Below are 25849 nucleotides of genomic sequence, written 5' to 3' on the forward strand. Positions count from 1 at the left end.
ATCGACTGAAGCTACTATCGTCCCGATACTTCAAGTTCCACTATTTAAATAAAACTACGAATTAAGCTTTTTCGTAACGTTCAATTCATTCAAACATCAAAAGGTTAGATAATTAGTGTGATCTCTTTCAACGAAATAAGTAAACTTGACTACAAGATCAATGTAATTCTCGGTTAATGTATAGTGTAGATATGCACATTCAAGGGGCTATCATCTAAAATTCATGCATATGTAATAAGGATATCTCATCTTACTCTATTTTTTTATACCAAGTAACCTTTCTGAATTGACGTTCATTTTGAGAAATTCACTATCTCGAGAACCTCAAATTTTATAGACTTCCCAAAAATTCGAGTAATCTTAAACGTGACGGATTTTCGAACTTGCCGTTCTGTAAAAATAAAAATAAGGCTGAAAATTTGAAATCTAGAAAGTCTTGGTGTGTCTAGATATCAGATGATATTGTGTCGCTCTCATTATCTCTCATCACATAAACAAATTAGATACCTGATAATTGTCTATCGTCCATATCAAAGCAAGGTAGATTAGAAAATCACAACCCGTACATTCCATGCTCCTAGGTAGATGTTATCCACAATATCATGTTTTCAAAAATACCAAGTCAGCTTCGATGGAAATACTTCATTTCATTCCAGGAAGCTCATTATTATATTAGATATCTTTCATCTGAAGATTTTGACTTTCTTGATTCGTTGTTGCTGGATTTATACAGCATCATTTTCATCCGATGATACAATTACCAATCAAGAATTTGATACTCCTGTCCGCATAAGAGTCTTGACACCCTGAATCACGGAATCATATATGCAATATCCAACAGTCACCCATTTACTTTTTATTTCTCACATCTCGCTCCCTCCTGTTTTGAAGTATATATTCGACATCGCAACGTTTTGGAATGACCAAGTTGACCAACTATAAATAGCACCACGAAAGACGGACATGATGTTGAGGCATATAATCTGGGTCACCAGCGATCAATGTCAACTCCTCATCCATATTGAGGTTTGTTTCTTATTCTAACTTTACATTCCCGATCTAAACAAAATAATTTTGCAGCTCGTAAGTAATAATTTGCTCCGAGTGGCTTGAATGTTATCGATACAATTCATAAAGAGGAGCCTCGACGCGTGATTAAGTAAAGAGGATGACAGCGCGTTAGATACAAAGTTTGTTCACTCTACATTTATATAAACGATGGTTCAGTTCTTCTTCGTATTAGCATATATCCCATATCTATTGGTTTTAGCTTTCGGCGTTCAGAAAACACTTTATAAACACTATAGCAAAGGTAAAGGAATAGAAATGCCGAAATGGTATCAATTACCTACATAGTGGTTAATAGAGAAACCCCCGAAGGAGAATGGGGTTGGATTGGAGAATAGCGAAAGCAGGACGTTGAAGTGAAATAGCAGGCATTCCTACCAAGCCACGCACCAGTTTATGAGCTATCTGTCATCAAATTATCTAAATATTATGATACTTGCTTCAGTATTGAACATACTGATGAACGATTAAGAGATTGAATTATGTTAAAGAAATGAGCTCTCTGTAGGGAACGGTGGTTGTGTTAGGTATAGTCTTAATACGCTAAAATGGATACCCAACAGTTGGTTCATTAGGGTGGGCACGGGCTGGTGCTGACTGGTGGGGACCGCACCGGAACGCGTACGACATGGAGCCGCCACTCGCTTCCCCCCTGTGCCAATATTCAATTTGGTGGGTTACTGCGAATACTGAGTTTCTGATATCTTCTGAAGTATGAGTTCAGATACTTTGAAATCTAATGCAATGGCTTTTTACTACTCGAACAGATGAAAAATAAATTCTGATATCAAGCGATCAAAGAACGAATTTTTTGCGAATTCCAAAAGTTGAAAAGTGTCCCGTCAGTCCATGCACTCACTAGTCGGCTTGGTGGGGACTGTGGTATAGAATAGGAAGTCTATTCATGTAACCCTGCCAGGGCTGCCACACTTCAAGCACCTTAACTTGGATGAGTTAAAATTAGAGGCCGGAAATATAGATATTTCCAGTAGATAGAAGCCATTGGTTTCTATTGGGGGCAGTCTCCAACCCTTCAATCCTCACTTTTTTCGGCCAGATGTATATATACAGTGTGACTATCGAATGAAACCCAGTTATTTACTATGACTAACGTTTCCATGTATGCGGTTTAAGAGTGATTAATTCTTAATGATTCCTAGTCAAATGATTGGGCTGACAGGGCTAGCTGAGTACATACCTTAACCAATCAATTGTATTTGGAAGTAATGTTGTAGCAGATATCTAACACAAATCTTCCTCCAGCCTATCACATTGGTCACCAGGGTCTGACCCGGGAAAGACAGCCTTCTCAGTGCTGCTGCATGCTACTCTCAAGGGTTTTGGATTAATTGTAGCCTTTCTATTCTCTTGCTGCTCCTCTTTCTTTCTCTGTTTTCTCCTCTGCTTTTTCCACTACCTTTTTCTTCTTCTGGCCTGCTCTATCTTCCCTGCCTCGCCATAAATATCGCATATGTCGAACGGTACTGTTCAAGCTACTCCGCTGCAAGGCTGGACAGACTCTCCTGATTACAGGGGCACAATGGATATAGTAATCTCCTGCACTTTTACCATTTTCATCTGCATTTGGTCGGTCTTATGTGTCAATATTGGTCCCTATGGAGAAAGTACATGGGCTAAAATCTACCGGAAACTCAAGTTGGCAGGATTGTGTATTCTCGGACCCGATTTTTTACTGCTACTTACTATCGGACAATGGGAGTCAGCAAGCAAGTCTTGTCGTAAATTCAAGGAACGAGGGATTGAGAATTGGTCAATGAGACATTCATTCTATGCTGATATGGGAGGTTTCGTTATACAAACAGGAGATGGAGTCACTTGGCCGTTGGATGCGAACGAAATTCTTTATTTAATCGACAAAGAATGGATTAAGGAGCCCGTTATTTCAACTCAGTTTCTTCTCGATAAAAACGAAATTGACGACAGAAATAAACAGGGGATACTGTTGCGAGTCTCTACCATAGTACAAGTACTGTGGTTCCTAATGAATTGTATCGCTCGAAAATTGCAGCATCTTGCTATCACAACGTTGGAGCTTACAACAGTCGGGTTCATAATCACGACGATTGGCGTTTTCATATTCTGGTTCGACAAGCCTGCCGATGTCGAAACACGGAGAATCATCATTGTCAGTTTTACAATATCAGAAATACACGCGGGAGCAGGTCAAGAACATATAGATTGGTACGATACACCGCTTGATTTCTTGAAAGCCGAGCGATCATATTACGAGGTTGCTTGGCGATATTGTTTGAACATACTATCTGCAATGTTCATGATGAACAAAGATCAAGTACGACCTATCAAGTGGCGGCGTGATGATATTTTTCCAGCTACATCCATTACCGGTATAGCAATAATTGCTTTCTTTGGAATCTTGTCATGGGGAACTAATTTCATCGCTTGGAATTCAGTCTTTCCCACCATCTTCGAAAAGCAAGCATGGAGGGTATGCTCGTCAATACTGTCAGCTGTTGTCATATTTGGTGAAACATATCACAGAATATTACTCAAATATTTCCCAGATATGAAAAATAGAGCATGCGATCGATTCGCGAGCAGAAAATCGAGCACTGCACTTTACGATCCCAAGCTTTCTCCGAAAAAGCCATTTTTCGAAAGATTAAAGGGACGAAAAGACCAACTTGTTCTCAAATTCTCGAATATTTCTCCGAATCAAGATCCATCATTAACAATGCAGTTAAGGGTGCTCTTACCAGCTCTGTTTTGTGGTGCTGCATACATTATCGCACGGGGATTTCTTCTGGTGGAAGACATAATTGCTTTCCGTGGTCAGGATCCCGATATCTACAAGACTTTAAATTGGGTGGAATTCTTTCCACATATCTAATACATTATCTGTTGGGAAGTGGAAGAGGGCATAGAACGTGAGAGTTACAACCTATACTGGTGCTCGGGCCATAGACCTGCGCAATTAGAAAGATTAGAGAAGCTCCATTAGAAGTTGGAAAAGCTAGAGTTGCAGGGGAAGGTAAAGAAGAAGCCAATAAATCTCACCCTCTTTGCATTACATTCAAATTGAGTAGTCATTTGATATTCAACTAATTAATGATTCTAATAGTCCAGAAGATCGCTTAATTGGGGTGTGGGAAATGAGGGAGTGTTTAGGATGGGGTGTTTTAACTTACATCTAGCGAGGATTATGACTATCTTTCAAGCAAACTTGAGCTTGACTACACAATCGAAAAACTCGTTTACTGCCCTCTGCGCGAAATGACCCTCTCTTTGTTTATAGAACTTAGAGAGAGAATGATGATGACTTGAGTAATATTTAAGAGGCCTTTTTAACCTATAATTGATTTCCGATAACTAGGCGTTGAAAAAAAGAACTTTGAAATAATAAGCTCTATGCACTGTACATACAACTTTATAGACTGAGAATTATCATTCTGTCTGAGCAGGAACAATCAGATCCTTTAGTGTTTTCACAGGGTGTCTTTATGATCTTAATATGTATACATATCTGCATGAGCCTAAGTCGTGCATCAATAAGACCGGTCGAGGCCTTAGAAGCGTGATTGATAACTGTAACGCGAAGCAGAGACTAGTCTACGCCAGGGGAAAATCACGATGAAATAATTTGGGTCCGGGAGTGTATCGCCAAGCACTTGCTCAGAGTTCAAAAGGTTATGATACGACTACATCAAAATGGAAAAGAAGATAATCTGGTATCGCTCATATCCACCCTTGTGAGCAAGAGAGTTCCGCCAAAACATTTGAATCCTCATTCAAAAACGCGATAACGAGGCGCCGTCGCATGCCAAAAGCAACTTCCACCAACATAGAGCTCAATAGCCTCAAAATACATAGAGAGCTCATGAGAAATCGCTCGCTTCAAGCGCTCTTCCTTGAGTCTGGCAGCTTTGCTTTCTTCCTCGACTATCAACCCGAGAAGCAATGATTTCGCAGCATCAGGTGATATATTATGCTGTTTGATTAGTACACTCACTCCGTTCCTGATCCGATCCGTAGTCTGGTTTTTCTCAACATTCCAGCTGAAATAGTCATTTGTGAGGCCAAGTATGTTTCCCATTGTAAAGTCATATTGCTTTATTGACTCATAATCAGCGTCATTAAGCGCAATTCCCATTCCCCAGCGAATGAAGTAAGATGATATCCTGCGCCAACCTGCAGTATTAGCAGATATTCTTGTAAAGGTCTCGATTCTCGAGTACTTGCCAATAGCCGCAGTTTGCGACTCTATAAGGCATATACTCCTCCATTCGATCAAAGTCGTCATCTCGAATATCGAAATTCGCAAGATAATCCTGCAGGGTTTCGATCATTCTGGGCGCCTTGTCTGGATCTAAATCGATTGCTTTGCGCAATACAGTCGCTAGTGCGCTTTGTCGCACGTTCTTTGAAGTGAAATCTGAAGGCTGCACGTCGATTTTCAGTACTTCGGCAAGCGCACTATGTTCTCTACATGCCTACGTACCCTTCAGTGAACGATCTCACTGCCCAATATACAATCTCAGCTTACCGCGCCATGATCTAGTTCTTCTGTTACATCTTGTGAACTATTAGGATTTTTTCTATCTATGTTTATTCATAATCAGGTGTAACGTACCATCATGTATCCACATCACCTCGATTATACTAGCAAGCAAAACCAGTCTTTCGACTTCGGCAGAGCAATGACATATCGAGAATGGATCTCCATGGGCATTGGAGTGCCGGATGAGCGCGCGACGTCTCTCTCTCGAGCCAGGCCGGGAAGCCTCTTGAGCAACCGCCGACAGAGCACATTCAACATCCGTAGCACCCACACTTATAGCAGCGGGATAGCGAGAGAAAAAGCCGGGAACTTTTTTGGCATCAATAACTTGGCATGTAGAATAAATATCCATGACTTGCATGTTGGAGCTGCGCATGCCAAGAGGTTTGTGAAGTCAAACGTGTCGTGAGACTACCAGTTCTGAAAATTAAGATAGGGTGATGGCCCTACTTTTATTTGTCCTTCCTTGGCTGTGATTAGTGGTAGAACCAGGGATTTCTCAGCCGTGCAGGAAGAACAGATTAGCGATTGCCAGAAAAGCGATGACCGACAATGTGGGATAATGCAATGCAACGCAGAGCCACGACAAGCAAATAGATCAATTATTAGTATGCAACGAGTGAATAGGTTGGTTCAAATAATACTATAATAGTATAAATCATAGTGCTATTATCACAAGTTCGTGGCGTGGTTACGTGGATGCCTTAGGCATCAACATCCTATGTAGTCGGTGTCCCTTCGCCTCCTTCTATTCTCTTTGGAGTATATCACAAATCTTACCTAACACGTAGTCTATTTCATCTTGCTCTACCGATACCGATTCGGATCCGTGTCCCGACCCTTCACTAATCCCAGCATTTCTCATGTTAAATCTTCTCACCATCTCCTCACCCAGGCACTTCACCCTCCAAGCTCTTCACGCCACATATCACACCTCTTCGTCTTCGTCTTCCCCTTCCTCTTCCTCTTCCGATCCCGATCCCGATCCATGATCAGACCCCTCAATAATCCCATAACTCTCCACATTCAATCAATTTACCACTTCTTCGCCCACCTTCACGTTCCAGGCTCTCCACGCCGCATACCTCTCCTCATCCGTAGCATCATCGGTGCTCCTAAGAACCTGCTCATAATAAGCATCCAAGTCTTGTAAAATTTCACTAGTTTGGTGTAGCCAGCTCAAGCTCGAGGCCTCGTTCAACTTCCGAAACTCTATGCTTTCCTCCCCACGCGATTCTTTCAACCTTTGCAGTGCATCTCTGGCCAGTTCCTCTGCTTTCTCCCTTTTTCCAAGATACCTCAACATCTTGGCATATTCTAGCTGTACACCGAGTAGAGTCCGATGATCGCTCTTCAGAAGTTGTGCACACAGCAGCCAAAGTCTTTTGAAAACTTGTTCAGCCTCATCGAATCTATTCAAGTTCTGAAAAGCTGTGGCAACCGGAAGCGTTGCAAAAATGAGGCGGAAAGGATCCCTGCTATGGTATTGCTCTACCAGCTTCAATTTATATCGAATCAAAGCCAGACAATCGTCACATCTATGGAGATTTCGAAGTGTGGATTCCAGGTCGAATGTCAATTCGATGGGGTCGCCGTTGAGAATAGTCCAGCTGTTCATGAAACTTAAGATTTCTGTACAGAGCTTATTTGCTTCTTCCGTCTGGGTCGTTTTTTCCAAAAGTTCTGCTAACTTAATCTTGCTTTTCAAAGTCGTAGCATGGGCTTCTCCTGAGAGTTTCACCTGCAGGTCAATCAGCGTCCGATACAACTGTTCTGCTCTATCAGTGATGCCGAGTTCCATGAGTGTTTTCGCCACTTCAAACAGAGATTCAAGAGTATGGGATCACCATCTCCCTTATTCTCTTTGTTGTAGTCAAGAATTTCACGCTGTAGCCTCAGAGCTTTTCCCTATAATCGTAAATGTTTAGCTGGTTTTCATCTTGATTTGCAGGAGAAAATAGTCTGATACTTTGAGAGAATTGAAGCATGGAATATGAAAATCTAGTTCTAGCGCTGTTGCTACACACGCCACATCTTGTTACAGATCAACATTTAAAAACAGTAACTTACACGTTCGCCAATTTCTTTAAGCCGTCGGCTAAGTATGCCCTTACTTTGAAGTGTTTGCTCATGTTCTTCTCCATACATTCTCGAGTGTAATTTATAAAGCTGTGTACTGGTTGACAGTGCTTCTTCTTTCATACCTCGCCTGCTCAACATATCTTGCATTTTCTCCTTGAAAGCCAACGAACTCTGTTAAGTGTCTTCCCAGTGGAAGTTCTTTTGTCGCTCAAACAAGCGTCTACATATGACTTTGGCTTTCTCATAATAACCCATGAAATCAAGACCTGTGCACATTAACCATTCACTTGAATAAAAACTTTCATACATAGATCGCTTGTTCGAGAACTCATCATAGGAACCTTCAACGGCATTTGGTGTAGTAACATATCCGATGTTCTCTTCATGTGCATTGGCGTGAAAGAAATCCATAACCGGGAAATTTATCATCACCTGACCAGCAATCATTTCAGCTACCAAGACGGTGTACTCTTCACAAAGTGTGTCTTCGGTTCGAAGGCGAATCCAATCCTTTACCAGAGGATGAAGAGATATATGGTATTCGCCATTGGTAGAAGCATAAAAGCTTTGTATGAGAGACAGGCTCTCTAAAATTTGCAATGCATCGGCAAATGCATCTCTATCCCATACACCCGCTTCTCTCTGGCAGAAGGCAAAACCTGGATATTTATAACTCCAGGGGGGCTCATGACCTCATATATGTAGAGAAAAGCTCCTCGGAGATATCAAGAGGGTCAAAGAATGCGAGAATTGTCAGGAGTTGGTCGAGATCTGTCGAATCATGTTGAGCTTTGAGTTCGTCAAAGGACAGCTCCCAGGTGGTAAACACATTGAAGGCCGTTTCTTTTTCGAATTCGCTCAAAAGCTTGGTATATTTGTTCATAGGGATTTTGTACTTCAAAATTTCTTCCCGGCGTCGAGAGTAATGAGATACAAAGCTTGAAAAATCAAGCTTCAAATTTTTGATATATGTCGCAGCTTGAGTAACAGCGAACGCATGATATCCAAGCCTCTTCACAATATTCAGTCCATTTATTTTGTTGGCTTCATTTTCTTCTGTGCCGCTCTGTTGATACAAGAGCTGCAGAGCTTCTTTGTCGGGCAGACCCAACAGCTCAATGGCTGCGGCGGTGTCTTCCACTAGCGCGTCGACATCCTTGTGCCGTGTAGTCACCAAAACTGATCCGTGGACACTGTGCGGTATGTAGTCTTCAAGAGACAATGTATCAGGCGTATCGTAATTGTCAAAAGTAATTAGCCACCTGAAATTCCACGTGCGAATGGCATTTTTGACGAAATCTAGTTTCGTGTCACCACTACCACAGTCATTTCCAGGCCCCTTGATCCTAGCATAGATTGTTTCAAAACTCCGGATAACCGAACTCTCAGAGCTCGCATCGACCCAGAACACGGCCTTGAATTTGTTTCTCGAGATATGGCAGTATTCGAGCGCGATTTGTGTCTTGCCTTGTCCTCCTAGGCCGCGCAAAACAACGATCCCTGCCTTTGAAGAAGAGCTTCTCGAATGCGCAGAGTCAATCCTTGCTGACATCTCTCCTCGGCCTATCAAATGAGGGATCTTGCGACCTGTAGGAACCTCGAAGTAAGAGGGAAGTATTGTCAAGGGTTGAATGGAGACGAGAGGATTTATATGCTCATACAACTTTCGTAATACTCTCGAATCCTGGAGACTGCCCCATCTGTAGCAATTTTCGTCTTCCGAAGTGACTTCGGTCAAAAGTTTACTCCCTGGTGATCAAAGCAGTTAGCAGATTGAATCTGGTATGAAATGTAAACACACATCCATAACGACTTTGCTAGATCTCCAAAGGGCTGATACCTTTTTTCTTCTTCAAGAGGTGGGTTGAACTCACAATCATCCAACTTGGGTAAATTGCGCATTAACCTTTCAAGCGTAGAATAAGAAAGGTAGCATGCTGCTGTCGCTTGAAACTTGAGAATACAAGTATAAAGCTTGATGACCCTCAATTCAAGTTGTATATCGAGATCTCCTGCGACGGCAGTGTTCAAATAAACACTCTCTACTTCGGTGTATCGAGCTATGATATCTGATAGCTTTTCTAGTCCCTCGAGAAGTGCTTCATTTTGTTCGAAATCATTTGAAGCAAGCTTAATTCTATCGTCAGTAACCAATCAAACAATCGAAGTAAACTGAAAGAAATTCTTCTTGGTTAGTATGTAAGATGCAACTTCGCTTCTTATGAGTATCTGAAATACCATAAATATATCCGTATTTGTAACATAAACACCTGAAAGCTCAGGTCCTGCATGCTGCAAGCTTAGAATGCAGCACCGAAGATGAAATTTGCTGTCATAAATGTTGATAAACTGCCGGATTACACTAAGCAAAAGGGATACACCATCCCAAGGAAAACCGGCATGTATTGGATCAATACTCGCAAGAGCTGCCCCGAATTCTTTGACCTTCTTAAAAGCCTCCATAATTCTTTTTACCTGATCCTTGACTTTGAGTGACTTTCCGGAGATCTTGATGCTCCATTGCTTTGATTCCAAAATTTCCTGTTTCTTTTGAACTATGGTCGCCACTTGTTCTTGTTTTTCTAAAGTATTAGGATTAGTATCGAGAAGCAATGATTCGTATGTTTCCATCAGATCGGGACTATTCTTCAATAAGGACGTGTACGCCCGACTTCAAGTGTTTCCCCAGATTTTGAGGTCGGCGTCTGGGTGATTGGAGTGGGCGTTGTGGATTGTAGAGCAAAACGATACAAAGGCTGTGGTGTACTATCTAGTATTGTGGATATCAACCTAGCGATGGTTCGTTTGGGGGTTTCCTAGAGACCAGATTAGTACAGCAAGACTGTGTCGATAGAACACTGCATACTACCTTTGGAGCAGGCTCGCCATTGCCAATCGAATCATTGGTTTGTTTTTTCCCTGTTCCTCTCCGCAGGCCCTTGAAGAATCGGCCTTTGAAATCTATAATGAAGCTGCTTTTCGAGTTGAAAGCTGATTTGGACGGCCAAAGTTCATGCAGGTCATTGAGCTACTTCGACGGATCTTGAAGTTGTTTTGAATGATGTTGATTCAGAGTGCTGACGGATGGTTAACACAATATTTGGGCAAGCGGGGTGCATACATACCTAGTAGATATATGCTAGCTTACTGGTGCAGCCTCAAAACCTGTGATTCGGCCAATTCTGCATGAGATTCCCTCTCAAATCCACGACGCCACGTCATTTCTCAATATCAAATTATCCTCCCCCATTGTGGTTGTTAACCAAATCGGTCGCGCCTTGTCAGGACGAAAAGCATCAGAACACCAAATCAACTTAAATTAAGAACCCTTCAAGAACATCTTTATTCGAAAGCATATAGATCTTGCTTCATAGAACGATGAACGGATTTGGTACATAATTCTAAAAGAGAATGATATTTTGACGTCTCGCTCTAACGAATCGCGTCCACTGATGCACAATAGAAGTAGGAAACAAGACCCAGATCACCATTCAGCTCACATGATAATTAATTATTAAGCGCTAATAATCACACACCCTAAGGCACCCTAAAGAACCAACAACATCAAGACTCTTGCGCGACAGTCAGAAAAAAACCGCAAGATTGAAACAAAAATGTTGGGGAAATAATAAGAAAGATTAATGTCATTTGTTGAACATCGTCAGTACAGTAGAAGTTGGTCAAATAATATTGTCATATTGTTTTAACATTGAATTTTGGTCAAGGTGTATAATTTCATGTTCGGCTTTTTCGATCTATGACGGGACTCTGGAAAAACACTATTAGTTTAAACTAATACGACGATGTATAAGAATATTATTACAACTTGAATCGGAGCAATATTATAAACTCTAAGCTTTTCAATATTCGAAATCACCTTGCAATCAAGAATAAACAACAACCTAGCTTGATGACGAATTGTGAAAATGAGATAGTATTTTGTGATGTGTCCTTATTTTCGTTCTCGGTCAGCCAGATACTGGGAGGTTTCTACCCAAGTCTCCAAGAACAATAGAATACAATCCATATTCCAACCGTTCTGTGTACATTTAAATTACCACTCCCATAACTCACAATCATCTAACACCGATCCCAACTCCCCATCGCATATCTGAACTCAGATTGAGGCGGTCTTGATAATAGCATACATCTTCTTCCCCGAATATTGAACTCGAATCTAAAAATCCTCAAACCTACAAAACTATAAACTACCAAAAGCATTCGAAGCATCACCCACGAAACCCAATCCATATTCTTATACCCAATTGTTCATTCATCCATTCATGTATATGTAAGACTAGGAAAGAGTAAGAATAGATATCTTCCATCAACTCAGTCTCAATCTCAATCTCAATCTCAAAAGCACCATGCACCGCTTACTAACCAACCATTCAAACCTCTTTCTCTTCTTCCCCTTAATCTCCCTCCCGAGCCACCAATCTCGTAGAGTATATATACTGAATACAACACGCAACACACAACACACATCAAAACCCCTCAACACTTCAAACTTTCAAAGGCCAAGGGTCTATGACAACTTCATATTGGTATTCAAGCACATTTTCCAGATATAGATAGCTAACTATTTGCGTATGTATATACTGCAGCGATGATGCCATTACTCCAAATGAAGTAGGTAGCAATATGTCTTTGCACTTTTCTGTCCTTCTTCTTCTTCTTCTTCTTCATCATCATCATCATCCATGCAGCCGTCCATCCAACTAGCATATTCCACTTCATTTTCTTCCCTGAAATCTCATAAAACCATTCTTCACCCCACTCAACCACAAACTACCATTTTCTCCTCCCTCCCCCTCCCTCACAAATCCTTACCCCAAGAATATCTCACACCCCATCACCCTTCCCAAGCAAAACCAGATTAGCCACATTCATCGCCGCCATAATTGTCCAAATAACTCCCGCCACAGCTGCCGTAATCCAATGATTTCTCATTTTTGTTCCTTCGCCCATTTCAGCCCCCAAACCCGCGCCTTCATGCTCATACACACTTTCACTCTCCATGGCCGCATCCGCATTTCCCCTTCCATTCTCATCATCATTTACGAAAGCAATTGGCCTCCCCTGACATCTCACCGTCATATACTTATTACGACAAGTGAAATAGATAAGCGGTGCGGTAACAAATGGAAGAACAATACTAAGAGCTACTTGACTAGCGTTCAAAGCAGTTGATAGACCTTCACGGCCAACAGCTCCGGCAATGATAATACTAGGTGTGATACTAAGACTTCTTGTTACAAGACGTCGTAACCAAGGTCTGATAGTCCAGTTTAATGCACCTTCTGAAACCATTTGTCCGGCGATGGTACAAACAATGCCAGCACTCGTGCCCGATAATAATAGAGCCAGAGCAAAAATGGTTCCAGCACCTTTCGAAATACTCGACACGAGTAAATCATAAATACCGAAAAGATCAGCCTCTGGAGCAGCAGGGTTATTGTAGAGGGCTGATCCAGCTACGATGAGAATCGCGGAATTGACAAAGAGGGCGAAAGTGAAGAGACAAATTGCTAGCTCGGCGTAGGAGTATTTGAGACAGAATTTGATGGCGGGAAGAGAGGGGTAGTATGGTTCCTTGGTACCTAGATCGAAATCTTTTTTGACAATATTATTGTCCTTGTCATAAGCGAGGAGTCGTGGTTGGACAATGCCACTTCCTAGATAGAGACTGTGGGGCATGACAGTTGCTCCTAAAATACCACATGCTTGGTAAAGTCTAACGTGCGTTAGTAGGAGTTTAAATAAGTGGAATGACAAGTACTTACCCCTTTTGTTCTACAATTGCTTTGGACGGCAAGTATCCCTTGAAAACTTCTCCTACCGGAGTATCTTTGATAAGTGACAATTGAATGCAAAAGCAAACAACAACACCCAACACCAATGCCGCCACAAATATTTCAAAATATCTCAATCTCCTCATTTCACCATTTCCAGGATAAAATACAAGAAGAATCAAAACATCAAGGATCGACAAAGCACAACCAGCAACCAAGGGTATTTGAGGTATTAAAAGATTGATAGCAATAGCTGTACCAATCACCTCTGCAATATCTGTAGCGATAATCTATCATTGGTCAGTCAAGATGTAAAAGGAAAAAGGAGAGAAAAGCTCATACTGCACCCTCAGCCAAGATGTACAAGGCATAATTCATCCATTTTGGCAAGAAAGCTCTACAAGCCTCCGCCAAATTCAATCCACTAACAGTACCCAACTTGATGCAAAGACTTTGCAAAAAGATGGCAAAGACATTTGACATCAACACAATAAACAACAACTTGAATCGATAAGTTGCACCTGCAGCAACATCTGTCGCATAATTTCCCGGATCAATATATGCCACCGCCACCTATAAACATCCATTATTAATATAAATGAAGTCCAATCTTTGACATTGTGATTTCAATTTTGACATTGGTGGAGAGGTGGCAAATTACGTACCATGAAGCCCGGACCCACGAATTTTGCAAATTTGACCATGACTTGCTTCATTTTCACGAGTTGTTCTTTCGAGACATGGAGACAACTTCTTCCATAGCCTGCTCCCCTTCTACTTCTCGATTGATCTCTGATATCGAGAGTTTCAACAGAAGGTTCAACCACGTGACCACTCTTCCCGTCTCCACCGCCTCTCCCTCCATCTCCACCGCCCCTATCCCCCCAGCCCCCCCTCCAACACCCTTCACACTCCCCGTCGCCTTCCCATCTCCAGTATCCTCCACCAGATCATGAATCGACTCTACGCCTTCATCCTCCAAACTTCTCCTCAATGCTCTTCCGTTTGCTCGACCGTTCAAATCTTCTCGGGTGGTAAGATCATTTGCCAAGGCGTTTGGATTCTGATTATATCCATCGCCTTCCAACGGCTCATCTGTTCTCGAAGGACAATTCATGATGATTCGCTTTGACTTTTGAATGTCTTATGTAGTGTTACTTTACTATATTGACGAGACGAATGTCAAATAGTAGTACAGGTAAAGAAGCGATCTGCTTTCCCTTCTTCGTTAAAAATGTCGCTAGGTATATGCGTCACCTGGTCGTATGTTTTGAGTTTCGTATTCTGTGGGTAAAGAGTTGCGTTTGTCGTACGCCAGCCTCAAATGGATTGAATTTATGATCAATTAATGAAATCAATGAAATCAATCAATCAATCAATCAATCAATCAGTCAAATCAACACAATCAAATTTTATTCAGTCCCATCCGAGAAAAATAATAAGATTTCAAGATCGGTGTATAAAACACAAAGTCAAACTTTCACTCATCGATACAAAGTTCAAAGTTCAAGATGACAAAGTAAGTATGAAAGTAAATGTAGAATAAAAATCGACACTCCAATAAATCCGGGGAACGAAAGATCTAAAGTGCATGTAGGTACGCATCTATCTATATACCGACAGAATGGCATCCATGATCCATCCACTCCTCTTTCCCACCAACCTAAAGAGAAGCTACTAGGTAATAACAAAAGCCCATGTTTACAACTTTACGATTTTTCCCCATAAAAACTCAAGTTTCCAATCATCCCATTGGTTTCCATCCTATGAAAATTCAGGCCCAACAAGGTACAAGACAATACCGAGTTCCTCCCCAATTCTAGAAGGGCTACGACTTTTCCCGATCTTTGTTGTTAATTGCTTGTTTTCGGAACGTTATGTTATGCCATGCTAATTCAATGCGTGGTCTTCCAATTCGATCATTTAGATGTGTAAGATCTTCAAATTAAGTGATTAGGGTAGGTATCATACTTTATCGATGACAATAGACACGTAGAGGAAATCCGACTCCTCATGAAGGATATCTAGTACATACCTAGGGACTCATATAAAAACAGCACTGAACACAATATATACATACATATATATACATACCAGGTATATTAGATACATCTCTATGCTCTTTCTACTCTCTATATCATTCAAAAAGACACCTACCTATATCAATTCCATCCCATCCCATCCCATCCAAGACCATGAATGCAATGCAAGAAAGATCCTCGGATCCGACTGGGAAAGTGCATAAATGTAAATGAAAATGGATCTCAAGTAGGTAATCACACATGTTAAAAACCATGGTGATTATTACGCTGCTATTTCTACCTTCATCACCATCTCGTTACTTCTCACTCCTCACTAGGTAGTAAGGATGATCTCATTGATTCATCCATTGATTCATCCATTCATCCATCCATCTACCCATCATCCATTTCCATCACTAGCTATCAAAATCACCTACTACTTACTACTAAAATCACCGACTACTAAAACCACCCACTACTAACCCATCCATCCATCCATCCATCCATCCATCCATCAACCCAAAAAGGCAACCCACTATCTTTAAACACCCCTCTCAAGCAAAAGCAAAACTCCCAATCAGTCACATATAAATCACCTAGGTCTCATCATCCAAACCCCTTTCACCACTCACCTCCACCTCCACCCACTACCCTCCACCCAAGGAAACAACCGGACAAACACCACACAACACACCAAAAACTACACACACCGTACGATAACCGAACCCCACCAAGCCCGGCACATCTCTTCCCCAACCCGAGGCTAAGCAACCAAACCAGACCAAACACCAACGAGCGAACTAATAACACGAACTAACCCATCATACTCCTGAATTGATCGCGGGGAAATCTCCCGCTACCTCCCTCTACCTTATCGTAGAAATTCGATTTTTTTTTTTCTAAGCGGGGGCTTTCCTTTCTATCTCGTCTTCCTTTACTACATTTATTTCCGGACGTACACATAGCCTAGGCTGTGGGGCAAGTAAGGTGCAGGAGCTACCCATTTACCTACCTAACTACAGAGTAATTCTTTCGAGTTATCGAGGCTTTTTGGGGATTCAATTAAATGTAGGTATAGTTGTATAGGTGTATAGGTATATTAATACTAGGTAGGGACTTAAATCAGACCGTGCTATTACCACAGCTATCTTTCTATCCCCTCGAGAAAATAAATTAACATGATACTAGATACTTGGTTGGTATATGACTGATTGCTACCTAATTGCCTATCGCATTGCATCAAAAAATATATCTTGCATCAAATCAAAAAGGTCTCGATTCACAAATCAAACCCAATGGTCAGACGAAATATGCAAAGTATCTCACCCCCACACAACCATATAGTATGTAAATCATTCAGAGAATCCCCAATGAGATTGAAGAAGCGTGCCCATCCTCCCTTTTGAGGAGACACTGAAAAAACGCCTGGTGATCCATGCAACGCCATGCAAAATATTATTCTGCAATTGCCCTATCCATGAAACCAATATTTCTTTCTTTCCTTCTTTCGAACTTACGCATTCCGATCATCATCCACCTGAGCGTATGCCTTTTGTAGTGCCTTTTTCTCCCTGCCATCATCCTCGAGGACCATGATCCAATCTCGGAGCTGGATATTCCGTCCCTTACCGCCATCTTCTCGCCAAGTTCCTAACCTTCGCACTCCATCGGTAGTCATTTTTTCGGGTCCGGGATTCGCAACTGGGCTTGCACCAGAAGAGCCAAGACCTTGGGTCATGATTTTACCTGGCGTGCTTGTACCACTACCGGATCCTCCAGCAGTCATCCAACTATATTGCTTCTTCTTTCCGAACATACTTTTTCCACCACCCAGAAATTGTGTAGTTGTCACATTGGCTGCTGCGTGACTTGCTGCCTCACTGGTTTTTGCCTCTGCTTTCTTCTTCATTTCTTTCTTGGTAGGTGGCTTGTCAAGAATATCTGGAGCCATAGAACCTGGTGTGCCCGGATTTATTGAACCAGAGCGAGATCCATCACCAGACTCACGAGCCTTACGTCTTCGTAGCCTAGCCTCTTCAGCTTCTTGCTCCTTAGTAGCACATTTTCGAAGTGTCAATGCAACATCATTCGCAAAAGACTTAGTTTGTGCCTTCGCACTATCTGATACTGGAGTAGGCAATCTACCTGCAGCTGAGAGAGGGCCTTCGGTGTGTTAGCTCATAATCAGAATAATGAAAAATATGATACATACGTTTGAGAGGGTTGGTGAGAGGGCTGACAGCACTCTCCCATCCACTCCGTGGACCACCTTCATTGACAATGGTGGCAACACTGGGTTTTATCGCTGGTACAGCAACATCTGTCCATTCATCCCTGATTTGGGCATGTGAACTTGTCTGTCGACCGATAGCTAGCTTCAGTCCGTCCTCTAATAATCCACGAAGTCGATGCTTGGTAGAGATAGACATAAGCGCAAGTTGATCGACAAGTAATGAATCAGATGGAATGAAGGCACCTGTCGTTGCAGTGATGGCTCCATCTGGTCCCACCGCAGTTTGCACTTTGACAGTCGTGTCAGGGAAATGTTCAGGTAGTTTCATAGTTCCCATCTTTCCATTTAAATCTGTATTCAAACCAAGACCATTATCATGTGCAATCTTCTCCATTCTCTTGTGAACGTGGCCAACATTTAAAAATGGATTATTTAATTCCCTTTGCCTCGATACTGCCAAGTCGCGAGCCGCATCATGCCATGCTTTATCCGCAGCCTTCTTTTCAAAATCCTCTTGTGATTTAGCATTTGGTGCCTCTCCGGGTTGATTAGCCGGACCTGAGCCGTAAAAAGATCCCTCATTCCCTGGTGGAAATTGAGTAAAACTGTGACCTGCCGAGATATTTCCTGGGTGTGACCTTGAGCCTTGAGCATTGAATGACGATGAATACTGCTGAAATGTATATTGTTCCTCCTCTGCAAGATCGACACCAGTTCCCCCCAAAACATCCAACGGATCCAAACCATCAACCTTATTTTTATCGATCGGTCTCGAAGGTGGGCCCATAACTCCGCCAGGATGGTGCTGTTGTGGCATCTGCAAATTAAAGTTGTTGAAATGAGCTGACGCCATATTTCCTTGATGATGATGCTGAACTTGATTTGGGAAACTCAATGGGCTTGGCTGCGCATGAGGTGGAAGAGCCATCGGAGTTTGCGGTAGATTTAATGAAGGAGATGGTTGCGCATTCGATCCATTCGAATATGGCGTGGTATAAGCACCCTGAGGAATTTGCACGGTTGAGAAATGCGGCGAAGGTGAAGCTGAATTCTGACCAGAAGCAGCATATGGTGATGTGACATATGGCGAACCTGGTTGAGAGGGCGGATTGGGAGACATTCTTTGTCGCTTGTGGGGTGGAAACGCGAACTGTTGTTGGGTTTGCGTTGAAGGTGAATTAACTGGCTGCGGGGGAGAGAAGGGCCTCTGAGGCATGGGGTATGGCGGTTGCTGTTGCTGTGGTTGCGCCATGATGTCGACGGCTTGATTGTAATTGCCTCTATTAATCTCCTGTATCCTTCACAACCCAGGCGCAAAGCCCGGCTACCTCTTATAACACCGACCCATGCGCTAGTATAAACCTTCACAATACAACTTGAAGACTTGCGCGACCGTATTCACTCGTTGTTTTGATGACCGTTAAGCTGTTTTCTCTCCCGCGTTAATACTGTGGTCATTGAATGAATCGCGAAAGCTATCTGGTTTTGATCTCGTCACGTGTGGAATTAGTGCGAAATTTCCCTTCACAAGGAACGCCAAAATCGCGTCTCTTTGATGACGACCATCCCTTCCCTTTTACACTATTGTATTGATTCACAACACGATTTATTAACTTGGTTCTTTCCCAACTTATTACGAATCTATAAAAGATCTACTGTTATTTCTGTCGTAATTTGATTGATTATAAAATCTTTGCTGAACAAATATCTCTCTGCCTTAAAGGCAGTAGTACTAACTCTAACACTAAGCTGACTGACAAAGAGAGCAATACACACCACAATCCATTCACGATGGCATCAAAACGTAAGGCTGCAGCTATGGCACCTACAGTGGAAGATCCAGTAGATCCAGCTGATGAACTCACTTTTACGAATCTTGGTGGTGGTAATGAGGTCGGAAGATCTTGTCATATAATTCAATACAAGGGCAAAACTGTTATGGTAAGCCTAAGCCGTCTTTCTCCATCAGTTGCGCAATCTTTTTACTGACTTTACGATATAGCTTGATGCTGGTATGCATGCTGGTTACGACGGATTAGCAGCTCTACCTTTCTATGACGATTTTGATTTGAGTACTGTCGATTTACTTTTGATCAGCCAGTAAGCGCATTTCTATTTCCTACATTTTACATACGCGCGTTGGCTTTTGGAGGATGGGCAGTCAGTATATGGTGTTCTGTTTCGGTGTTTCAATACAATGCGCCTTTGGCAGCTTGGACTCTGTGTCGAATTTTGGGTCATGCATCTTTACATGCAGGATTCCGTTTCATTTCATTGGCCTGTCTACCTACCATATTTATCATGTATACGAGAATCAATACAATATCATTATCCCACAGCAAATGCTTGTCTTGATTCTGTGATATAACCTCAATCGCTGCGGACTCAAATTGTACATAGGCTACTACTTTTGTTGGCGTATTTTGGTGCCTTGCCAAGTAGTATACGAGCTGACCATTTGTAGTTTTCACGTCGACCACGCAGCTTCATTACCATATGTCCTTGCGAAGACCAATTTCAAAGGACGTGTCTTCATGACACATCCAACCAAGGCTATCTATAAATGGCTCATTATAGACAGCGTAAGGGTTGGAGGAGCATCCTCAGGTGGAGGTTCACAACCAGTCTACACTGAAGCCGACCATCTCACTACATTTGCTCAAATCGAAGCTATAGATTATCATACCACACATACAATCTCTTCGATCAGGGTCACACCATATCCAGCTGGGCATGTACTTGGTGCTGCTATGTTCCTTATTGAGATCGCAGGACTCAAGATATTTTTCACGGGAGATTATTCTCGAGAAGATGATAGACATCTTGTCTCTGCCGAGGTTCCTAAAGGAGTAAAGATTGATGTTCTAATTACCGAATCTACGTATGGTATTGCATCACATATTCCCCGATTAGAACGAGAGCAGGCCCTTATGAAGTCTGTTACTAGTATCCTGAATCGTGGGGGTCGAGTTCTTATGCCGGTTTTTGCACTTGGTAGAGCTCAAGAACTTCTTTTGATTCTAGATGAATATTGGGGTAAACATCCAGAATTTCAAAAGATCCCTATCTACTACGCTAGTAACTTGGCTCGTAAATGTATGTTAGTATACCAAACATACGTTGGCTCTATGAACGAAAATATCAAACGACTCTTCAGAGAACGTATGGCCGAAGCCGAAGCCAACTCAACTAGTGGGGGTAGAGGAGGACCATGGGATTTCAAATATATTCGTTCATTGAAGAATCTTGATCGGTTTGACGATGTTGGAGGTTGTGTTATTTTAGCAAGTCCCGGTATGCTACAGAATGGTATCAGTAGACAATTACTAGAACGCTGGGCACCAAGTGATAAAAACGGTGTTATTATTACTGGTTACAGTGTCGAAGGTACTATGGCAAAGCAAATCATGCAAGAACCAGATCACATCCAAGCAATCATGTCTGGTCCACAGGGCTTCACACGAAGATCAGCACCTGGAGAAACAGAGAAAGCCATGATACCTAGAAGATGTAGTGTTCAAGAATACTCCTTTGCAGCGCACGTTGATGGCGTCGAGAACCGGGAATTCATTGAAGAAATTGCTGCTCCTGTCGTGGTAAGTTCCTTCTACCTTGCAAATCCAATTCAAATGAAAAAAGACTTAACAAGCATAGATTCTCGTCCACGGCGAACAACACAATATGATGCGTCTAAAATCTAAACTTCTCTCCCTCAATGCCGACAAAACAACCAAAGTGAAAGTCTTCTCCCCCAAGAATTGCGAACCATTACGCATTCCTTTTATGACTTCCAAAACCGCCAAGGTCGTCGGAAAACTCGCCAACAATCCTCCACCTACTGATTCCGCCCAAATTATCACTGGTGTGCTGGTTCAAAACGATTTCAAAATGTCGTTGATGGCTCCCGAAGATTTGAGAGAATATGCTGGATTAACTACTACTACTATTACATGTAAACAACGTATGACACTCAGTGCGGCGGGTATTGATCTTATACGATGGGCTCTAGAGGGAACATTTGGAAAGATTGATGAATTGCCTGAAAGTAGAGGACAACAAAAACATCCAAATGGGAATGGAAATGGAAATGGTGATACGCATATGAATGGATCATCTGACGAAGAAGCCGACGAGGAGATTGCAAATACGAATGCAGTCACTGCATATTTAGTTATGGGCTGTGTTACAGTGAGGTATAGAAGTAATGGAGAAGTAGAATTAGAATGGGAGGGCAACATGTTGAATGATGGGATTGCGGATGCCATCATGGCGGTGTTGTATTCGGTGGAAAGCAGTCCGGCCGCTGTTAAACGTATGTTCTTCAACTTCATTCTATACTCCCTTTTTTCTCCTCATCAATCATATTTTACCTCTTACCCATTCTCAAAACTAACCCCCCCCTAGAATCCGCAAGCAAATCTCCCCACTCCCACTCCCCTCCAGCCCGCAACTTGCACGCGCATCTCACCCCCACCGAGCGTCTCGAGCGCCTCTTCATGTTCCTGGAAGCCCAATTCGGCGCCGACAATCTCGTCCCCATCACCACTCCCCGTCTATCCACCGGAATTCCATCTCCCACCTCCTCCCCTTCCATCTCCTCCGACACTAAACCCTCTTCTCCCTCGGATCTCGAAGCCCCCGAATCCTCAGAAACGTACGCCCAAGAAAAAGAACTCGCTCGTCTTCATAAACTCGGTATTCCCGTTCCGGGCATCGAGATCAAGGTCGATAAGATGGTGGCGAAGGTATGGTTGGAGGATTTAGATGTTGAGTGTGCGAATCGGGTTTTTGGGGAGAGAGTGAGAGCTGTGGTGGAGAGGGCTGTGGAGGTTACGGCGCCGTTATGGGGTTGAGTTGAGAAATATGGTAGGAGCTAGATAGGGGCCTCCTGATTTGAGGGAAATGGAAAATTGGAAAGGGAAGGACAAAGAAGAAATGTATAATACCTAGATAAGCGAGGATGAGGATGAGGATCAAGAATCACTAACTTTGCACGAAATGCACAAATGCGATGTTTGAGAGAGAGATAACTATTCTAGGTAGATAGTAGATGGAAAAACTCACTATACCGAGAACCTTTCAACAGATGAAAGAACAGATGAACATACACACACACACACACACAATCAAATCCTATCTACCCATCCATATCCCTCACTCAGCATCCAGATCTCCCCCCTCGCTTCACTTTCATAATCTTGTAATCTCCCAACTCAGAAATCACACACATATCTTAAATATGCTTAACCTTCTTGTTGTTCTATCTATTCCCTCGTACATGACAAATTGAAAACAAACCATCGTCTGCTTCCACGAAGAAACAGCGTTCATATATAAGTATAAATAACACACATACCTGCATCTCATAGTCGGCGTAGCATTAGCTTTAGGCAGACTGAATTGATTAAGATTTTATTAGAACTAATGAGAATAAATGTTACTCACAAGAATCCTTTCCTCCCCTCTCATCTCACTTTCCTTTCTCTCTCTCGCACTCGTCATAAAAGTAAAGTCTAGAGATATCTTCGCATTCTAATACATTTGTAGTTCGAAATGGCACATTCAACTTCACAATCACAATTTAACCAATCAATCAAGAATTTTGTTTTAGAAATTTTTATGTTTTATTTTTATTTTGAATATTCGTAAAATCGTTAAACCTCCCCATTATTTCTCTTCCTATATCCCATCCAGAATCGACCAAGCTTCAAGCTCAAGTCATCATATATATGCTAATGCTACAAGCAACCTATCCATCCATCGCCAGAAAAGATGCCTAAAATTTATACCACCAAGAAGGGTTTCCAACCGCGCGCCAAAACACCCAACCCCAAATCCCAAATCCCAACATTCTGTGCATCTATGCAAGCAACCAATCATCCTGGGGTATATCCACAAATCTTTTTATCTTCATCGCCCCATATTTACCCGCTTCGTAAGTTGAATTATCCATTATCTCCATCTCATCCCCATCCCCGTTCACTAGCCTTCTTTAATTGGCTATTTAGTCAACGTCGTCATCGTTCTCATCCTCGTTCTGCAAGACCCATCCCTTGCTCATCTCAACTGCTTGTCCCCATTTCTTGAACATACGGGCAGCCTTTGCTGGCTTGATTTTTGGTTCGAAGATAGTTCTGTCATCACGGTTCATCTCCTTGAGTTCATCAAACTCCTTCCAGATACCGACTGCGAAACCCGCTGCGATTGCGGCTCCGAGAGCTGTGGTTTCGCGCATGACTGGTCTGTTGATTGGAATGTTGAGAACATCGGCTTGTGTTTGCATGCAAAGGTCAGAGTTGGACATGCCACCATCAACAGCGAGTCCTTCCAACTTGTGTCCGGAATCTTTCTCCATAGCATCAAGGATGGCCTTGGTTTGGAAACAAGTAGCTTCAAGGGTAGCACGGGCGATGTGACCACGTTGTGTGTGTTGAGTAATACCGAAAAGTGTTCCCTTGGCATCATCAATCCAGTATGGAGCGAATAAACCAGAGAAAGCAGTAACGAATACTACACCTCCGTTGTCATCAACAGTCTCTGCCAATTCAGTGATCTTGCTTGAATGTGCGATGAAACCCAAGTTGTTCATCAAGAACTTGACACCGGAACCTGCAACAGCAATGCTGCCCTCAAGAGCGTAAACGGGTTTTCGGCCATTGCCAAAATCGTATGCGACGGTAGCCAAAAGACCATATTTTGATACTACTGGCTTGTCACCAACGTTGTAGAGAAGGAAGCAACCAGTTCCGTATGTGTTCTTTGCATGACCAGGCTTGAAGCCGCATTGACCGACCAAAGCGGATGATTGATCTCCAAGACAGCCAGTGATTCTGGTGCCTTCGAGAGCACCGTAGGCCATTTTACCGAAAGCTTCCTTGTCTGATGACGGAACGATTTTTGGAAGGGTAACGTTTTTTCTGTCGAGTTGGAAGAAGTTGAGGAGTTTATCATCGTATTGTAATGTGTGGAGGTTCATGAACATGGTTCTAGAAGCATTGGTGGTATCTGTGACATGAACACCACCTTCCTTTCCTCCGTTGAGTTTGTAGATCAACCAAGAGTCGACTGTTCCAAAAGACAATCTGCCTTCATCGTATGCGTTCTTGATAGCTTCAACGTTTCGGTACATCCACATAAGCTTAACGCTGGAAGGGTAGGTCGAAAGTGGCAGACCACACAATTGAAGGATCTCATCTGCTCCATCCGACTCCTTGAGCTCGCGCACAAGAGCGGTGGTTCGGGTATCAGGCCAAACAACGGCATTGTATAATGGTTCTCCAGTGTTTGTGTCCCAGCAGATAGTTGTTTCACGTTGATTGGTAATTCCAATAGCTTTGATGTCGGACTTCTTGTATCCCAATTCGAGGAATTTTTCTGTTGCCTTCTCTACACACTCATCCACAGAGTTAACCAATTCTTGAGGATCATGTTCATGCCATCTGCAAAAAGGTTATTGTTAGCTTTGGAATCGATAGAAAGGGCAGAGCAATAAAACTTACCCGGACTCAGGGTACATGTTTTCAAATTCATGCTGGTGCATGGCAACAGGTTGCCCTTCTCCATTGAAGATAATGAATCTTGTAGAAGTTGTGCCTTGATCAATACTACCAATGAACCAATGTTTTTGTTCTTCCTCCTCGGTTTGAGTCAAGTCTCCTGGCAGATGTGCTTTGGTTTGTTCGATGTGTTCGACATATTCGGCTTCCTCTGGGCTTGGAATCTCAAGGTTCCTGAACTCTGCGTCTCTTCTGTATTTGAAACTATCGATATCACTGTGTGGTATCGAGGGCGGTGGTGTTGGATGCATCATCATGATGGGAAAGTGTTTGTGTGTGAAGCGATATAAAAATAAGACAATGGGTATATTAGAAAGCAAGGCTTGATGCGGAAGTACTATGAAAGTGAAGCGCGAAGAAATGATTTCTTAAGAAGAAGTGTTTGTTGGTTTGTATGATGAGGATGAAATCGAGGGGGGATATGTTGGAGTTATAATAGTTTGGGGGAGTAGTGGAGGTGGGGAATGAAGGAGGCTTTGATACGGTCCTGCGGGAAGGAAGAGTACGGAGTAAGCGCGAGGGGAGAAGTCGCTAGTATGACATGTTAAGGATTTGAT

General features: G+C 42.5%; 7 protein-coding genes across 7 annotated transcripts; 2 read left to right on the forward strand and 5 right to left on the reverse strand.

The window, feature by feature from the left end:
* Positions 1-2539: 2539 nt before the first annotated feature.
* Positions 2540-3937, forward strand: Bfra_006619 (uncharacterized protein; the record flags this gene model as incomplete). The annotated part of the gene is made up of 1 exon (XM_037336988.1): positions 2540-3937. The coding sequence occupies one exon, from the start codon at positions 2540-2542 to the stop codon at positions 3935-3937; it is 1398 nt and encodes a 465-aa protein (XP_037198354.1).
* Positions 3938-4831: 894 nt separating this feature from the next.
* On the reverse strand, positions 4832-10318 carry Bfra_006620 (putative sesquiterpene cyclase protein; the record flags this gene model as incomplete). Its single annotated transcript, XM_037336989.1, has 10 exons — positions 4832-5225; positions 5323-5537; positions 5591-5619; positions 5678-5973; positions 6691-7346; positions 7676-7858; positions 7919-8327; positions 8380-9436; positions 9562-9817; positions 9926-10318. 10 exons carry the CDS (start codon positions 10316-10318, stop codon positions 4832-4834), a joined length of 3888 nt encoding a protein of 1295 aa, XP_037198355.1.
* A 42-nt stretch (positions 10319-10360) lies between these two features.
* On the reverse strand, positions 10361-10711 carry Bfra_006621 (uncharacterized protein; the record flags this gene model as incomplete). Its single annotated transcript, XM_037336990.1, has 3 exons — positions 10361-10453; positions 10554-10648; positions 10690-10711. The coding sequence occupies 3 exons, from the start codon at positions 10709-10711 to the stop codon at positions 10361-10363; spliced, it is 210 nt and encodes a 69-aa protein (XP_037198356.1).
* Positions 10712-12532: 1821 nt separating this feature from the next.
* Positions 12533-14599, reverse strand: Bfra_006622 (putative transporter protein smf2 protein; the record flags this gene model as incomplete). Its single annotated transcript, XM_037336991.1, has 5 exons — positions 12533-13424; positions 13474-13772; positions 13825-14055; positions 14148-14253; positions 14307-14599. 5 exons carry the CDS (start codon positions 14597-14599, stop codon positions 12533-12535), a joined length of 1821 nt encoding a protein of 606 aa, XP_037198357.1.
* A 2417-nt stretch (positions 14600-17016) lies between these two features.
* On the reverse strand, positions 17017-18988 carry Bfra_006623 (putative tpa inducible protein; the record flags this gene model as incomplete). The annotated part of the gene is made up of 2 exons (XM_037336992.1): positions 17017-17666; positions 17716-18988. 2 exons carry the CDS (start codon positions 18986-18988, stop codon positions 17017-17019), a joined length of 1923 nt encoding a protein of 640 aa, XP_037198358.1.
* Positions 18989-19527: 539 nt separating this feature from the next.
* Positions 19528-22589, forward strand: Bfra_006624 (putative cleavage and polyadenylation specifity factor protein; the record flags this gene model as incomplete). The annotated part of the gene is made up of 5 exons (XM_037336993.1): positions 19528-19677; positions 19739-19836; positions 20201-21332; positions 21391-22048; positions 22141-22589. The coding sequence occupies 5 exons, from the start codon at positions 19528-19530 to the stop codon at positions 22587-22589; spliced, it is 2487 nt and encodes an 828-aa protein (XP_037198359.1).
* Positions 22590-23740: 1151 nt separating this feature from the next.
* Bfra_006625 (putative glycerol kinase protein) lies at positions 23741-25549 on the reverse strand (the record flags this gene model as incomplete). Its single annotated transcript, XM_037336994.1, has 2 exons — positions 23741-25175; positions 25236-25549. 2 exons carry the CDS (start codon positions 25547-25549, stop codon positions 23741-23743), a joined length of 1749 nt encoding a protein of 582 aa, XP_037198360.1.
* Positions 25550-25849: the final 300 nt, after the last annotated feature.

The sequence above is a fragment of the Botrytis fragariae genome, assembly GCF_013461495.1.
Source record: "Botrytis fragariae strain BVB16 chromosome Unknown tig00000000, whole genome shotgun sequence".
Classification (NCBI taxonomy): Eukaryota; Fungi; Ascomycota; class Leotiomycetes; order Helotiales; family Sclerotiniaceae; genus Botrytis; species Botrytis fragariae.